The sequence below is a fragment of the Molothrus aeneus genome, chromosome 3, assembly GCF_037042795.1.
Source record: "Molothrus aeneus isolate 106 chromosome 3, BPBGC_Maene_1.0, whole genome shotgun sequence".
NCBI lineage: Eukaryota > Metazoa > Chordata > Aves > Passeriformes > Icteridae > Molothrus > Molothrus aeneus.
This window is the reverse complement of record NC_089648.1, coordinates 99,583,905-99,601,059: the sequence shown is the minus strand read 5'-3', so window position 1 is coordinate 99,601,059 and position 17,155 is coordinate 99,583,905. Positions and strand designations below refer to the sequence as shown.

Below are 17,155 nucleotides of genomic sequence, written 5' to 3'. Positions count from 1 at the left end.
TTCAGGCTGAAGCCAGAGAAGTTCAACCTAGAAACAGGATGTATATTTTCAATGAAGCCATTAATCTCATTAGCAGTGTACTGTGTTGATGGCTTTGCTAGTATTGGGGAACGAAATAATCTATTTGAAGGCTCTCTGAAGATTCATTAGTTCAAAAGTACTTAATAAATTTAAATCTGGAGTTGATACAGGAAAATGCTAAGACCTGTATCTGTGTTACGTGTTCAGACTGTCTTAGCATTTAAAAGAGAGAAAGCTGTTCTTTAGAAATGTTTTCATTTTTAAGTTTATTATTTTTAAGATAACTTGATTTTCTTACTTATTTCCTTTGCAGTTTCTAGAATCATCAGCAAATATGTTTGCTGCAGCACAGCAGTTGTCTCAAAATATTAATCCGGGTGAGTTTTTTTGTGTTACTGTGCTTGTTGCCATGGCAGTGGAATGCTCACTACAGTCCCGATGTAGGATCTTGCCAGGAAGACTCCTAGGACTGAAACATCACTTGCATTAGGGCTTTGGGTTTTGCTTTGTCAAAAGCAACGTTTGGTTGAAATTTGGCTCCCAGGCGACATCTACTTCATATTTGTTAATAAGTCACTAAAATCTTGTGTAAGACTTTTTAAAATGGCACGCCTTACCTGTCTCCGTTTACCTCCTGATTGCAGACTATGTTAAGGTGTAGATAGTGCCAGCTGGGAGCATTGTCCAGCTTCCTAAGACCCTGACTCTAGACACTTCTGTTCCTGCTTGAGAGCTTGGGTTATCTAGGTATCCAGAAGCTGCTCTGAGGAGGGAATTTGCCACTGCTCTGAGGAGGGAATTTGCCTCCTACCTGCCTTTCACAGTCCTGGAACTTCAGATCACAAGCTGCTTTTCTTTCCAAGAAAAGCTGGAAGACTGCTTGCCTCATGTCTGCCCCATTATTAGTCTAAAAGATTGCTCTGTGATAGTTAAAAGCTTGTCATGGTGGCACCTGTATTTTTTATAAGTTCTTGTTGTTGAAGTACTCCAAGAACTGGACAGTCTGGGATTTATAATCCACAGCTGTTTTGCCACAGGGTGGCCAGGGTGTCACAATATTCTGAGGGGGAGCTGCATCCAGTTCTGTGTAAACCAGGTGGGGATGCAGCAGCAATCAGCTCTGAGGGAGCTGGCAAGAGAAAATGCTGTAGGATTCATCACCTCTTTCTGTAAAAAGACAAAGCCCTGTCACATCTGGGGCCTGTCTGCAGAAGTGTGTTCTGCATCCCTCTGTAACAATTAGGGCTTGCATTCCTCACTGTAATTACTGTGATTTTATGTGTAATTAAATACATAACTTAAAATGTACCTCTAGAGGGATGTATCTGACTCTAGGGGCAACTTGGGTCAATAACATATCTCCAGAAATGATTGGTGCTGAGGAACGCAGCATGGGTGTGATGTCTGATGTTCCAGGAGGTTTACTTCAGACTCATTGGACTGACTTGACAGAATTCTATTTGAGGAGTTAATATCCTTAGGAATACTCCTTTTTCCATTATACCCACAGGCCAAACAGCAAAATAGGGGGTTTTGCCTTTTAAATGTTTTACTCTGAACTTACTGGAGTTTTAAATGGTCTTTGTGCTCAGAAACAGCGCAGCTGCTTTTGATTGTATCTGATGGAAGAGGCCTTTTCTTGGAAGGCAAGGAACGGGTGACAGCAGCAGTTCAAGCAGCTCGGAGTGCCAATATCTTTGTTATTTTTGTAGTGTTGGACAACCCTAATTCCCGGGTAAGTGAACAAGGGAGAAGTATTCAACTGCAGTGAATGAGAAACTGATACAAATCCTTTTCTTGTCTTTTATATGCCATACAGCTACCTTATCTTTTGTAGAGGTCAGAGATACTGAACCCAAGTGCAGTTTTCCACGTCTGTCAGATCTACCATTTCTTCCTACTGTGCTTTTTATCTTTTGTATTTAAAAAAAAACCCCTCTGCTTCCATGCCACAGAAAGGCTAAGAGCTCCCGTCTTCAAACGGAATGCTTGTAGCTCTTGGCCACCAGGGAAGCAGCTGGCAGGTTGACAGATTTGGAGCTTGAGAGATGCTTTGTTCCATCTCAGCTCTGATTCAGCTTGATAATTTCTGACAGCAGTCCCCAATTGACATGACAGCTGGAGCCAGTATGAGATTAAACATTAGACAGAAGGGAGTGTGTGAGAGTTATTTAGTGCCTCAGTTGGGAAAGCTGAGTTCTGCATCTGGTAATGGGGGAAGAAAACTTTAGATATCCTTGGATGGGAAGCTGAAATAAATGGGCATGTTTCAGGAAGGCTCTGTAAGGTAGTAAGTGAGCAAACATAAGCCTGATAGAGAATTATGTGGTAAAGACTCTTAATTTTGTTGTGTTTTCTTCCTGTATCTTTATTTTTGCATACAAAACTCATCTGCTATATTTAGTGTTGAAAAACTAACAGTTCTCTTGCTGACAAACAGCTGAAAGGTTCTGATGAAACCTGGCTGTAGTATCAAGCGAAAATTCTGGGTGTCTTTCATAAGCTTTTTTTTCTGGGGAAAAAAAGGTATTTTCTGTAACCTTTATTAATTTCTGAGCTGCAACACTGAGCAACTGAGAAGTTACTTTACAAGAAGCACAGCTGGAGTTTAATCTGATTTTTGTCTTTGTAGTATTTGCTGAAATACTGTGAAGTTGCTAAAGAATCTTCTGTTAGAGCACTGCACAAATATGAGTTGAACTCAGCACTAAAGAGCTTACAGACTCTTGGGAAGGCATCAAATTAATGAAACTTAAGTGCCAACAGTAAACTCAAATCGTAATATGCTAAGAAAAGACAGAATTTATTTACAGAATTTGGTATTGCAAAAGCTTAAGCTTAGTCCCTGCTAACCTATAATTCATGGATTAGTACACTTATCTAAAAGGGCAAAAGAATTTAACTGATTAATGTTCAGCTTTTGATCTGATTTACCACTGAACACTTACAGCTTTTAATCTTAAAAGTATTTTATTAACTTTTAATCTAAGGGGGGAGAATTATAAGTACTTAGAAAATAGGGTAAATTCTATCAGTGATCATAGAATATGTGTGTCATTTAGTAGTAACATCAGCACTTTTTTTTACAGGATTCTATTTTGGACATTAAAGTACCTATATTCAAAGGACCTGGAGAATTGCCTGAAATCAGGTCTTACATGGAAGAATTCCCATTCCCGTTCTACATGATCCTTAGAGACGTGAACGCGCTCCCAGAAACTCTGAGCGATGCCCTCAGGCAGTGGTTTGAGCTGGTGACTGCCTCGGACACTCTTTAGACTTTGTAGACAAGGTCAGGACCTGATTGCTGCTGCTGAACTGCTGAAATACAAGAAACTGCATTTCATGGGAGGGGTCATAAAGCTCTTCCTGACTGGGATTATCCTGTGGGAGCTGCCCTGGGGCAGAGGCTGTGTAAGAACAGAAGGGTTTGTGTGCATCCTCCCAAGGTGTCAAGAGGACAATTATGCAATGGTGAGACTGTCTCCTGCTATTCCCATAAGAAATGTAAAACTTGTCTCAAATTCTCTTCTAATAACTTATTACCTTGAAAAAAAAAAGCGTTTGTAATATTAATAGAGGTAATATTATTCCTGCCGCTCCCTCCCTGCCATAAGTAAAACCAGTCTTGTTCCTAGGAAGGCATTTCTGCATTAGAAGTTGAGGTGTCTCACAAATAAAGCCTTTTCCAGCATCACCCATGTGGAGGTGCCTCTGGGAAGGAAAGAGTGGGGGACCAGGAGAGGCACAGATGGTTTTAATCAACCAAAAAAAAAAAAAAAAGTACTTGAATACTTGCAACTATTCTGCGGTTTTAACGCATGATTTTTAATTATTGCCGATTTTTGCCTGACGATAGCAGCAGGGAGTTTTCTGAATCACGCCATATACGCTGATCCCTGCCTTACCACTTTACACTGTGAAGTTTGCCCCGTCCGAGGTAGGCGTTGGGGATGTTTCATAAATCACGGACGTGATTTTTCATTGCAAAAGCTATGCATCTTGTATCGTCTATACTAATAAAAAGAGGTACCGCTCTTTGTAATTACGACGTCTGCGCCTTGAATTGATCAAAGCTGCAACAACCCGACCGGGCCGTGAGTGCCGCGGTGACGCAGGAAATGGCGGCCTCGGCCCCGCCCGCGCGGGGCGGGCTCGGCGGCCCCGTGGCGGGGCAGGGGCGGAGCCGCGTCATGGCCGCCGGGAGGCTCCCGCCGGCCGCGCTCACCCTCAAGCAGGTACGGGGCACGGGGGCTCGGGCAAGCTGCGTCCTGTACAAACCATGGGGAACTCGGCGGTTGTTTAAATACCCCTCGAAGCAAAGCGCCGAGGGCGCAGCTCGCAGCAGTGCCCTGGGGCGGCGGGCAGACTTCCCTCTCTCCTTGGCAGTTCCTGAGGCGGCAGCAGGTCCTTCAGTTGTACCGCAAGATCCTGCGGGCTATCCGGGAGGTCCCTGCTGAGCAGGATCGCCGCTACTTAAAGGACTGGGCCAGGGAGGAATTCAAGAGAAATAAAGATGCTACAGAAGAGGTGAGGATAAGGAACCCGCCACTCTGATCGCCTGGCCTCGGGCATGGTCACTGCACCGTCCTGTCCTGTCCTGTCTTGGGGTTTGTTTTGTAGGTGTTGCTTCCAGACTGGTGAAAAGTCCCCTGTTATATTCCCTCATTTATGTGAAGAAATAATCCAGCATCTCTAAATATTATCCCCCCTCTTAGCAGTAGTGATGTTTCTTAAATTTCCAGAGAATAATCTGGAATTAAAAACCTGAACAACAAATACTGTACTTACTCAAATCACAGATCAGGAAAAATGTCTATATATATGGCAACTAACACAAACCTAGTGATAGTCAAGCTTTTTATAGCTTTTTCTTTTTTATCTTTAATTTCACTTATATTCAAGCAGAATACAATCAGATGGAATGGTTATGAATGTGAAGCAAGTGTGAAATGCAGAAACCTTCACATTTCTTGTACCTTTCCTGTTCTCTGCTCCCTAGTTCATTCCCTGTTCTAGCCAGTGCCCAAGGTGGCTGAATTATGCAGACAAAGCCTTAGAGCCCTTAGATAATGTTGAGAGAAACCAGCACCTGCTCTGTAAAACCCATCTCCATAATGCTCATGTGCTGGTCTCACTGCTGGCTTGCAAAGTCAATACACACAGGCATAAAGAAAACATTATTAGGGGTTTGAATCCTCTTTTAAACTGAGTATTAAAGCAAAGCTACAAACAAATACATTGTTAAGGAACTGGAGAAAATGAATCCATTTATTTACCTGATTTTTAACCATCTCAGTGTTATGTCACAGAAAGAAGTAAATTACAGAAGTGCCAGTAAGAGTTATATGTTATTGAATGTATTTTAATGCATTAAAAGTCTCCGTGTATGTATAAAACCCATGCTGTGTACAGATGTACAGTTCACTAGATTCCATTCTGTTTTACAGGATGCAATCAGGATGATGATTACTCAAGGCAACATGCAACTTCAGGAACTTCAGAGAACACTTAAGCTGGCAAAATCCTGATCTTCATTTTGTTGACAGTTTAATTTTTATTTATTGCAAATAGGCACAGTGTTTTTTTCCAGAATGTGGTTACAATGGCAGCCTTTGCTGGCAACCAGGTAATGTTTGAAGGAGAAATCTACCACTGTGGGGGTTTTGGTTTTACCCCTTCCCCAATCCATTTCTCAGTTTTGCTACCCTCAGAAGTGGAAATCACTTGGACACAAAAGACATTAAAGAACTGCATGGATGATGTACCATGTGCTGCAGGAAAAGCAGAAAGCACCAAAAATTACAGTTAAAACAGCTGTGTTAATGCCAGTGCAATGGAAAATAAACATATGCCAGATTATTTTGTCTGCTTTTCACTGTGGTAGCTGTAATTGGTAATATTCACAGTGACAGCTGTTCATGTACTGTACCAAGGATTTTCACCAAAACTTGTGATTGAAAAAAGAATTTGTGATATATTGGCCTAGAACAAACAAACATTAAAAAATGTTTTGTGTGTAGATGTTGTTTTTCAGTAGTAGCTAAATAAAACTTAAAAGGGGAGGTCTGTATTTATGAAAATGGGAGATTTTAGCTCCAGAGATGTTTATTACCAGATACCTTCAAACTATTATTTAAAAGTCAATATATAAAGAAAAATTACAGGTAGGAAATAACTGCAAAAGTTGTGGTTTGTTTATTCAAATATTACACTACTTCACTTTTAATTGTTACCTTGCAGCTGTTCTCACTTTCCTTGAGCTGTGGTGTATCTTTTTTTTTCCATTTAATTTAAAAATGCTGGGATGAGCTGGGGATTTTCTCCACAAAACTAGACAGGCAGCAGTAGATTGATGCCTTACTATTTTAATTTGTGATCCAAGATATGCAGGATCTCTTCCCTCTTCCATTCTACTATTGTAATTCCCTTGAGGAGAACCCCTGTTTCAAAGGTGGTTTTCTGCAGAGTTGCTGAGCTGCACAAACTGGCAGCAAATCTGGTAAATAGGTATCACCACTGGCACCAGGGAAGGGACAGGACAGAATTCCAGGCTAGGAGCAAATGACCCCAGTTGAGAGCAGGAGCTGTGGTTCAGATCTGTATAGACTGAAGCCTCTGAGCTTCAATCAGTCAGTGAAAAATATATATCTAAAACCGCTTCATTAAAAATTTACATTTTATTAACATTTTCTGGTAGAACAGACTGACAGAACATTTTTGTGTTGGGGATTTATTTTTCATGTTAAGAGGAAGTGCTGCTTAGAAAGGTATTTTGACTGAACAGCCATAACCACTGTTGGCTGTTACCACAGTAGCCTTCCATTCCCCTTCAGCCAGTGCTTGGACTTCTGTTCCTTAATCAGGAGGCTGTACCCTGCTGCCTCACCATGGTGCTTTCCTTTCAGAGCCCAGAGCATGCATTACCCCTTTGACTCCCAGTTTGTACATTTCCAGGTTGTGGGTATGTAATCCAGAGCTAGGACTGACAGACAGGGCCCTGGACAGATGTTGATGCCTTGAGTGCTGCTGCCATTCATCTTCACTGCTCTGTGGGCTTGCCAAGTATAAAACTGCCAGCCAGAAGTTTAAAGAGTCCAAGTACAGCCTGTGAGGGTAAGTAAATTTACCTGAAGAGACAGGTAGGTAGGTCACAGCTGTTTTACAAAGTCCTTCACAGTTTTGAAGAAGGGAGGGGTATAGAAAGGAATTAGCAGAAAATGCTTCTCTTTCTTTTACCATACACTCACTGGCTTCAGAGAACCTCTAAAATCAGTAACCTGCAGCCTGGTTACTGCCTTAGATTACTTGGTAATTACTTGGATTTACTTAAATTACTTGGACTTAGGAGTGTGGTCCAGTGTGGTCTGTATGGAAAGTAGAGCTAAAGCCACAGCCTCTCCCTTGAGCTTGGGCATCAGGAGTGTGTGTGTGATCTGTGCACAACTCAGCCCTGTAACTTCTGAAAGGGGCACCTGCACCAGCCAACAGACAGCACTCAGTCCCTGCAGCCTCCCTCTGCACAGGTGGCAGATTCCACTTCTGTGTTTCATAACCACAAACAAAAAGCTTAGAAGTTAAAGTCCAAAATTCTGCTCCCCCTTCAGAGTCAAGTGAGGCAACTGTGTCAGTTTTCTGTGGCTAGAAAATGTTACACCACACATTTCTGAGCAACACTTACTTTAATTGCTTGGCAAGACATTAACTTCATCCAGGTGATACAAAACTTCAATAGCATGCTTCTGCATTCCTACTGTAGCTCAAACAAAACTGTAAACATACCAAAGTGTCTATGTTAGACTACAGAAGTCAGAGCAAGAAAACTAGTATTTCCATAGCTGCAGATACACTTCTTCTGTCATGATAGTGCATTAATAGGAACTTAAAAAGTATCGTTATATAATATGACTTTTTTGCTTTGTACATCTGCTAAGAAGACAAAAGCTTAATTACTAATTAGTGAATGGCATTCTTCAACACTGTAAAGTATTTTGTATTGATTTTAGAGCTCCTTAGTACAGAAAAAAAGTATTTTCCTCCTTGGCATAACAGTACCATCTGTGTTGGAACTGATTTTGAACAGTTGTTCTATCATGATCTGGTAAGTAAACATTTCTAGCAGAATCTGATGGAGCCTTCTCAGATGTGTAAGGAGGAAACTCTAAAGGGATGCAGATGGAATAGTTACAGTGCCTTGAAATTATCTGGAGTCTGTCAGCATGGACAACATTGGTCAATGAAAGTTCTGATTTTATAACAAAATACAGTGATAAAGCTTTTAAAATGATGAGTGCTGTTTTGTGGGACTGTTTGTCCTAAAACCTGTGGACTCATCAGGGCCCGGTCTTCTTTTTAGAGAAAGAAGGGAAAAAAATGGGAGGAACCATTCAGAGGAAAAAAAGGTAGACAGTCTGGGCAAGGTGCCTGGGAAAAAATCCTGACTGCAGAAAAATAAATTTTGAATTCAGGAAGCCAAACTTTCACTTCCTTAGATAAAGGACTTTTTCAAGCTTCTTCAATAGTAGACAATTTAGCCATTTCCTGCTTGAAGGAAAAAAAGATTTATATAAAACATCCAACCTAAAAAACAGACCATGGTTACAGTAAAATACTTGTCATCCATGCCCTAAACAAAATTCTTAGTCAGATTACTGGAGTAGAGCCCCAACAATAGTGTAATCACGAGGAGCTCTGCAAGCAGGACACCATTTAAAAAAAAGACAAATGAGATTTAGCACTTGTTTTAATAATGGAAAACCAAGAGAAAAGCAAAGTGAAGCTTCTGCTGAAGCTTCTGTACCTATTGGGATGATTTGCCCTAGCATGTCCCTCCATGGTTGCCTGCCTTCTCCCAGCTGGAAGCCTACATCTGTCTGGGCTTGTACCTGGACTGGGTTCTTTAGCTTCTCTCCTGACTAGAGAGAGGCCCTGGCCCTGGGAGTATCTAAAATAGGATCAATAGCCCTTCATCACTAAGTAATTATGTCAAAAACTTTCAAACATCTTGGATTTATTTCAGTACTGGTAACAACATGTTTACATGTAGCATACAGTAGAACCATCTAGTCTGTGTCCTGTGTGGAAGTAAGGGAATTCCCTTTTCAGAAAGCAGTTTTGGATACTAATGCAGTTTGGTTTCAAGCAGCATCTGGAAACTGAGAGTGCAATATTGACAGACTCTTGAAAATAACAAAGAAAGGATCTAATCTGCAGCATCTCTTCGTTATCAATATAGTTTGCATATGAACTCTCCTCAGTTATGGAGTTTCCAAAGTTATTTCTACTCCTGAAATAGAGTGTTGTGTTTGGATGTAACAGGCACTACAAATATCTATCAATATTCCCAATTCCCATACAGCAGGTTCCAAAATGAGTCCTGTTGTTTGATTAGCTGCCTGGCAGGTGCTAGCTCTCTTTCTGCACCTTAGTCCTTAATTTGCTCAGCTCCTCTTCTAAGCATTTGATGTGCTCCTTGAGCGCAGCTTTGTCCTGCTGCGCTCTCTGGTTGGCTTGGCACCGGGCTTCTTCTATCTTCCGCTCGTACCACTTCTCCATCTGCGTGGAGACGGCCTCGAAGAAGTACTGGGTTATCTCCAGGGCCTGGGAGGTGTCTCTGAGCAGAGGGGCAGGCGGGCCCGGGGGCTGCTGCTCCTGGCCCTGCTGTGCCCCACCGTGGTGCACAGCTTTGTGCCTCGACTGCCCACTTTTGCTGGACTTCTTTGTCTGAGTTCCTTTGTCAAGGAAGTAGCCGCTCTGTGGTTCAGTCTTTGCAGGTTCAGTCACTGGCCGCAAAGCAGCTTGAACTTTAACATGTCTTAATTTGGAGCCCGAAAGCTCAGAGGAGGGCAGCTCCTGCTGGAACCTGTGGAATGTGCTGGCACTCACAGCTTTGTCCTTTGGCCTGACATCTTGAGCAGGGGCAGAAGAAACTGGTCCACCAGCCACTACCTGTTGCTCTGTACCTATAGAACAAATTATAGACAATATATTAAGAAAAGCTCTGGGCATTTATTTTAGCACTCAGAAGACCTCGTTGTTTGATGAACGATGGGGTTTTGTATGTACCTTGTACAGGCTTATATTAGTTTATCACATCTTCAGAGTCAGGTGATGTAACAGAAAGTCATTAAAGGAGAAAAGCTGGCTCAGGCAAAGAAGTGCTGCATTGCAGCTGTGGATCTACAGATGGACAACAGCCAAAGGACATAAATATTAGCCAAAAATTCTTCACTGTGAGGCACTGGCACAGGTTACCCAGAGAAGTTGTGGTTGCCCCATCCTCAGAAGTGTGCAAGGCCAGGCTGGATGTGGCTCTGAGCAACCTGGTGCAGTGGAAAGTGTCCCTACCCATGTACCCATGGCAAGGGGGTTAGAACGAGATGATCTTTAGGGTCCCTTCCAATCAAAACCATTCTGTGACTTCATCAGAAGTCCATGTAACAACTGTCAATCTAGATTTCCAAAGTAGGTTCTGTCTGCTGATATTGATGAACTCCCTGCTTCTACAAAACTTGGAAGTCCCAGTAATTTTGGAAAGGTCACACATTTCTATGCTTTGGACTGTTCCAATACAGAATAGCTCACACTCAAGCACCACAAGATCTCTTATGTGCCTTTCTATTTGATGGGGCATCCATGCCTGTTCACTTTGCTTGGTGTTTGGGGGACATTGTATCTTACAGAAGCCAGGGCTCAGATAGCATTCGGCTTTGCTGTGGACACCTGGCCTTTCTGCACATTTCTTTTTTTTTTTTTCCTTCAAAAGCTTCCAGGGCCAAGAGTTATTCAAAGCACCAAAGGACTTTTGCTTCAAAGACATAGCAGAAGCATCAGGAACAGTCAGTGGAATTCCACCAAGCCACCTCTTAAAATATTCCCAGTGGCTGCCTTGAAGTGTATTCAAATCCCAAGACATCAGCCATATGGAGGGGGGAAGCACACCACCAGAATTATGTAGTATTAATAATACAAGTATTAAAAAGTTAATCAGTTAATGAGCTCGCCCTTGAAGGAATATGACAGTTAAGTACCTGATGTGGTTGTACCCAATGCTCCATCTTGTTTAATGCAAAAGTGTGGCCCAAAGCTTTGTTCTGGCATCTGGACTCTGCTCCTTCCCCCATCTTCCAAGAGGCTGTTTGGAAGTGTGATGTAGGAATGCTGGTGGGAGCCCTCTGACTGCAGCACAGGCTGGTTGGCTTTACAGTCCTTGGCACTGTTAGGGTTGTTGTCAGTATCCAGGGTCTCAGTGAGAGACTCACAAGTGGACAAAGTTGATTTTGGTCTTGATGACCTGGAATCTCCAGAAAGCTTGAGCTCCAGATTCTGAATCTTCAACAAGCACCAGGTCTTCAGCTCATCAACCAAAGAAATCTATCAGAAAGAGACTGTAAATTACATAATCCCATTATGACATCCTGTGGTTTCTGGGCTGCTGAGGACATGTGGCAGGGACACAGAGAAGCAAGCTGGGTATCTATGGGCTTAGATTCCCTGTTCAGATGGGCATGCTGCACTGGGAATATTTAAAGGACTCCAGATCAAAAAAGGTGGAGAACTGTGCTAAGCTAGTGAGCTTATGAAAGGCAGTCTCTTTAATCCAAGCTACCACCCCTTAGATATGAATATTCTATTTCCAGTTCAACTCTTGAGTACTTTATCAGGGATGACTTGTTTAATCATACAGTCAGTGCTACTTTCTAAGTGCAAGGAACACCACATGGTCATTTTTTAAGAGTGAAATTCAAATTAGACATTTCTGGGAGACAACTTTATACAATTACCAACCTCTGCTTCTCTGTTCATTCAGTCATAAAGGTGAGTCCCCCACTAAATGATAAATCAGTAACAGCTTTCAAATTACACAGATGCTTAATAAGTGTCAGCTGCAGATGCATTAAAATAATTTAAAATAGGAGTAGCTCTTTTCACCCTGTTGTTCATATGACATCATGAATTTAGGTCAGGCCCTCCTAGGCACAAGGATATTTAGTCAGTGTGTTTAGGAAAGCCCAATTCTGTTTTTTCAGGTGTTTCAATTAGACCTAACTGAGCAGAAACACTGACATCACTTAATTCAGTTCAGTGACGTATCACTCCAGCATCTTGTGTCTTAAATGGAGATTACAAGGAAATGGAGTACAAGCCTACATGTTCAGAAGCCTATACAAGACTTACGTCTCTTATAAAATAAAAATTAAAGCTGCCTTAGTTTGGAGAAGAGTGTTTGGTGGACATTGGACCCAAGTATGTTGATCAGTATCCTATGCAAGGATTATCACAGCTGTCAGTCTTTTTACATGGATTTGGAATGGTCTTACAAACACTCATGACGTTTTCCTAGCACAAAGTGTATTTCTCAATTCTTGGAAGAATACCAATAATGAGAAAATGAACTGTATTTTAAATTCATCTGTGTGAGTGGAGAAACACAAATTTCTCAGCAGGTTTGAAATGGTGAGTTTTTGCAGGAGCTGGATCTCTGTGGGAGCAGTTGTTCTTGTCCTGCTGGTTGAACAAGCATACCAAAAAGGACTTTCCTATTGGCAGTAATACACAGCTTGGAGATGGTGCTGTGTTAGTAACATCAGAGGAAAGAACTTCAGCCTTTTAATACATGGGGAGGAAAAAGATCAGATGGAGAAGAAGGGAGAGATTCCCAGGGCCCACAACCAAACGGATGAGAAGGAACAACACAGATCTTTGTCTTTTTTACTATTTGGATATGTTCCTGCATATTCTCTAATGAAGCAAAAGCTGAAAGCACAACTGTGAAAAATTTAGTGCTGGAAATTTTTGCAAATCACTATGTTAGAAAAATGGTATTTTGTTGTAGAACCCACACTAGAGATGCACCAAATTAAATTACAGCAGTGGGACTGGATTTCACGTTGCTCATTTCTAATGCAAAAACATCATAAATTTGGTTTCGTGACTAAGATGGTGGGTAGGAATAATTTGGTCTTTGAAGCTCTTTTACCTGTTTTAACAGACGTGACACATCTCTGATATTTTCTGCCTGCTGGAATGAAACTCCGGAGCTGACCTGCCAGGGGATAGAGTTAGAGGGAGTGGCTGTGTGAAGCCCTACCTGCCGCTTCTCCCCCTCACTCTTCTCCAGCTCCGTGTGCTGCTGCAGGCGGTGAAGGCACTCTGTCCTCTCTGCCGACAGCCGCTCGGCCATCAGCTTGTCCAGAACTCGGAGCTGTGGGGAAAACACTGTGCAGCTGAGATCATCGTGTTAGAAACCAAACTCCCATCTGTGAACCCTGTAAATCCAACTACAGTCTGTCTTTCAGTCTTGGTTTCTAGCAATGCTGCCAACTACAACTAGATGTAGCTTGCAAAGAGGCTCAATCACCAATTAATAAGTCACCAATTAAAAGTCACCAATTAATAACTATTAAATTAAAAATAAAAAGTAATTTAGAGGATCTTGATTCTCAATGCATACATAATTCAGCAAGAGGGATTTTGACAATTATGAACTGACTAGTCATAATTGGGACTGCCTTCTTTCCCTCTTAATGGCTCAAGCCCTTAAGATTTGTTGTCTAAAGAAGCACCAGAAGCCACTTAAGACATTAAATGTGTTTTTTCTCAAGACTGTGGTTTGCAACATCAGTTCCCAGTGGAATGTCACAGTTCTCTGGACTTGAGTATTAGAGTTCAGCTTTGCTTTTACAACACAAGAAGCAAAAAATGAATCATTGCAATGAAAATATTAATGAAGTTTAGGATATGTTTCTAAATCATATAGGCAAGCAGAACTTCAGGTCATGTACTTACTTGATGTTGAGTTTTGCTTTCCATCTGGCCCAGCTTAATATTCATTTTATCTTGTACTGTCCCAAGCTCAGCTTTTATCTCTTCCACTGTTGCATCCAGCTGATTCTCCAGTTTATTTATCAGGGGCTCACACCGACATCCATTTATGGGTGCCTGAAAGGAGCGATGATGATACATTTACTTGCTACACCCCACCCTCTTAGCACACTTGGAACATTATCACAGCCTCCTTCAGTCAGCCCTGGGTTCTTCTATCCCATGTACTATATCTCACCCTCCTGACAGTATCTTACAGCAGCCCAGCAGATGGGCTGTTAGTTGAAAAAGCACAGCTTACACAGGGATTGATTTGATATGTATGGACACACCCTAATACAGCAGTGTTGATTTCACTGGGGCTACAAGCAGCACTGAGCTCAGAGCTTCTGTGCTGGCTGAGGGAATACCACCACACAGGCCTATACCCTGTGTCTCAATGCTGTAATCTCAATGCTGTAATCCAATTCTGGATGGCAAGCCCTCTCTGCTTCTGTTTGCCCTCACCCTCCTGACATTCAGCTGCCCCTTGCCTGCTGGGCACTCCTCTGCCTGCCTTTGACTCATGTGACACCATCCTATGGCCCCTCTGCAAGGGCAGCTGCAATGACCACATCTAAATCTCTCTGGGAGATGGTCACAAAAGGCCAGCAGGACAAGCAAGGACAGCTAAACCTCATCAGCTTCTTCTGCAGCCCAGAGGCAGAAAGTGGCTCCTTCAGGGCTGTGCCAGTAGCCCAAGGCAGCTGCTCTGAACTCTGTCTGCAAAGGAGCCTCCCTCTCCTCTTTAGCCCCACAGCAATGTTTCATAACTTGGGGGTTATTCCCTTGGCAGGGAAAGGTGGGTGGTTTGCTGAGTACTAAAGAAAGCTTCAGAAGTACATGTACTTCAGAAATTATGTTTGCTATTCATGGCCTCAGGGCATCAAAGAAGACAGACAAGCAAAAAAGAAAAGGAGAGAGGAGTGTCATGTATTTCAGGAAATACTGTATTGGAGTCTAGCGCTATTAAACTAATCTTTGTGAACAGATGAGATTTGTGTACAAGTCCTGTCTGCTTTCTGCACTTCTCTACTCCCCAAGTCCTTCTGCACCTCTCTGCTCTTTTATCCCTTTAATGTATGAAAGGTCCCCCAGCCTTCCTGATGTCTGCTATAGGATAATTCCATAGTGCCCCGTCTGGAAATTTCTCAAACATTACATGGAGAGGTTGGAAAGCAGTAAACAGCCAGTAAAACCTTAGAAGTCTGACTTCAATGGTCTTCAGAATCTGCTGAAATTCTGAACTACAGGAAGGGACTTACAAGAGCTGATGGATGGATGCAAGAAGCTAAGGAAATGAAAGGATAGACCTTCCAGGAGTACAGGAGGGCAATATTAAAAAAACAACAATACAGATATCTACAGTGTCTACAGGATAATTTAATGTCTGTTCTTATGCTTTCTTATAAATGTCTACTGGTAATTAATTGTATAAAGTGACTAAAATATTATTCTCCAAACTGGAATAAATGCACGTGGCCTGGTAGCTCCAGGTTTATTTGTTTACCAGTTTCTATAGAAATACTGCCCCCAGTAAACATAGAATACCCAAAGACATGTTGCAAAACCCAGAAAGAAATGGAACAAAATCTATTACTCAGCCTCTTGGTTTAGGTAGCAAGCTTTTGGTGCTCACACAGAAAATTTCCAAGGGAAAGCAGTTTCTTCTGTCAGAACTCTTAATATTCCAAAGTATATAATGAAATTTCTCATGCCATTTCCAATCACCCTTTACCTTTGCAGATCAGAACTACTTAAGTATGTCTTCTTTAACAGGCACAAAACCAGCTTATTGTTTGCCAGACTTCAGGCCAAAATGCAGCTGAAGCCCAAGCAAGGAAAACCAATCCCAAGCCATGATTCATGGCCCTGAGAGTGCAGTTAGTGGAGCATATTTTCTATCCATTACCTGTGTGCCAGCTCCCCAGGCTGCTGGCAGTGTGTCCCTCTGGGAGGGCAGTGGCTCACCTGCATCACCTTCCCGTCCTTCCCTCGGTAGAGCGTGTAGAGCTGGTAGGCTCGGACCTCGTGGGGAGGGGGTGGAGAGGAGCAGTGGTGTTTGCTTCTGCGCTTAGGCACGTTCTTCTGGGGCTGAGGGAGTGCCTGCTGGTCAGCTGGGGAGATGGGGTCTGAGAGTGCTGAAACCTGGACAACATACACACAATGTTTTGCCTACATGAGCACCTTGGTAAACTATTCCTGGTAGGAATGGACAAATTTATTGTGACAATTACAGCAAAAATCACTTTTATCTGAAGATTATCTCTGCCCCAGGAGCATGGTGGGACTGCTGCCCCAACACACCAAAGGGACCCACACCACTTCTGAACAGCTATCCCTTCTTTCTCTCTGCTGTTTTAAATCTATTTATACCTTTTCCTTTGGCTTTTTCTTTTTGCTCTTTTTCCCTTTGGGATCTGGTGAGGCTGACCGGGGTTTATCCTTCAGATTGTTCTTCCTCTCTGGGGGCTGGTCGCTGCTTGGTGTGTCATCAGCAGCTGAGACACTGCCCTGCTTGAAGCAAAGACAGGGAGTTCAGAGCAGTTGTAGAGATGGGGAAAAGGAGCCTCTTCTTCGATTGCCCAGCTTTAAGCTGCTCTGCACATGTGAGTGAGAAATGCTTTAGCAGCAGAGCATGGCTAACTGCCTCGGCAGCTGCTGGGGCCATGCACAGTGATGGCTCCAAACAGACTGTGTCCTTAATGGGTTTTGGTGACAGTCCCTCCTTACAGCAGATCCAGCTGGTAATGCCAGGCTGTACCTTGCTCTGCACCACTTCATCCCGTGGCACCGACTGAGCCCTCCTTTCCTCCTTCAGTCTCTCTCTCTTCTTCCTCAGGCTTCTCCCACGGTTAAAACGCGAGACCTGAAGACAGACCACACTGTTACTCAGTGATGTCATGCTCTTTCCTACACAGAAGACAAGTAACAGAGCAGACCTTTTCCTTTTCTGAAAGGCAAGAGATAAAGGAGAGTGCACTGCCAGATGGACACTGATGAGCCAAGCAACGTGGGTGTTTATGGCTGTGAAAACACATCAGCACTGAGCTCAGTCTGTTGGAGCACTCTGCTGTCCCCTAGAAGGGTGAACACCTCCTCTGCTGTCTTTGGGCTGGTTCCCAAGCCAAGCCCAGCCCTTTTCATGCAGAGGTGACCAGGATTGTGCCTGGTTTCATGCCCTCCTGCCTTCTGGCCTGAAGAGCATTGCAGAATTTCACACACAGCTGCGAAGTATAAACAGGACATAAACGTTTTGTCCCTGTTGCAA

The 17,155-nt window shown here is 42.8% G+C and overlaps 3 protein-coding genes across 10 annotated transcripts in view; 2 read left to right on the top strand and 1 right to left on the bottom strand.

Moving 5' to 3' along the window:
• The window catches only part of MDN1 (midasin AAA ATPase 1), a 93,687-nt gene extending 89,621 nt beyond the window's left edge, over positions 1 to 4,066 (top strand). Inside the window, exons 100-102 of the mRNA XM_066547482.1 lie at positions 335 to 398; positions 1,614 to 1,756; positions 3,111 to 4,066. Of these exons, the coding sequence (XP_066403579.1) occupies positions 335 to 398; positions 1,614 to 1,756; positions 3,111 to 3,299 (396 nt within the window). The 3' untranslated portion in view covers positions 3,300 to 4,066. The remainder of the gene's footprint in view (positions 1 to 334; positions 399 to 1,613; positions 1,757 to 3,110) is intronic.
• Positions 4,067 to 4,171: 105 nt separating this feature from the next.
• LYRM2 (LYR motif containing 2) lies at positions 4,172 to 6,086 on the top strand. Its single transcript, XM_066547481.1, has 3 exons — positions 4,172 to 4,259; positions 4,411 to 4,551; positions 5,472 to 6,086. Exons 1-3 carry the CDS (start codon positions 4,215 to 4,217, stop codon positions 5,550 to 5,552), a joined length of 267 nt encoding a protein of 88 aa, XP_066403578.1. The 5' UTR covers positions 4,172 to 4,214; the 3' UTR covers positions 5,553 to 6,086.
• Positions 6,087 to 7,684: 1,598 nt separating this feature from the next.
• Positions 7,685 to 17,155, bottom strand: part of ANKRD6 (ankyrin repeat domain 6) — an 86,893-nt gene continuing 77,422 nt past the window's right edge. For 6 of the 8 annotated variants that reach the window (XM_066547474.1, XM_066547475.1, XM_066547476.1 and 3 more), the window contains 7 exons: positions 16,649 to 16,753; positions 16,261 to 16,401; positions 15,856 to 16,032; positions 13,810 to 13,962; positions 13,112 to 13,225; positions 11,052 to 11,394; positions 7,685 to 9,983 (listed from right to left, as the gene is read on the bottom strand). In XM_066547474.1, coding sequence (XP_066403571.1) covers positions 9,427 to 9,983; positions 11,052 to 11,394; positions 13,112 to 13,225; positions 13,810 to 13,962; positions 15,856 to 16,032; positions 16,261 to 16,401; positions 16,649 to 16,753 — 1,590 coding nt within the window. In that variant the 3' untranslated portion in view covers positions 7,685 to 9,426. The remainder of the gene's footprint in view (positions 9,984 to 11,051; positions 11,395 to 13,111; positions 13,226 to 13,809; positions 13,963 to 15,855; positions 16,033 to 16,260; positions 16,402 to 16,648; positions 16,754 to 17,155) is intronic. The other 2 variants (XM_066547477.1, XM_066547473.1) reach the window with 1 other exon arrangement.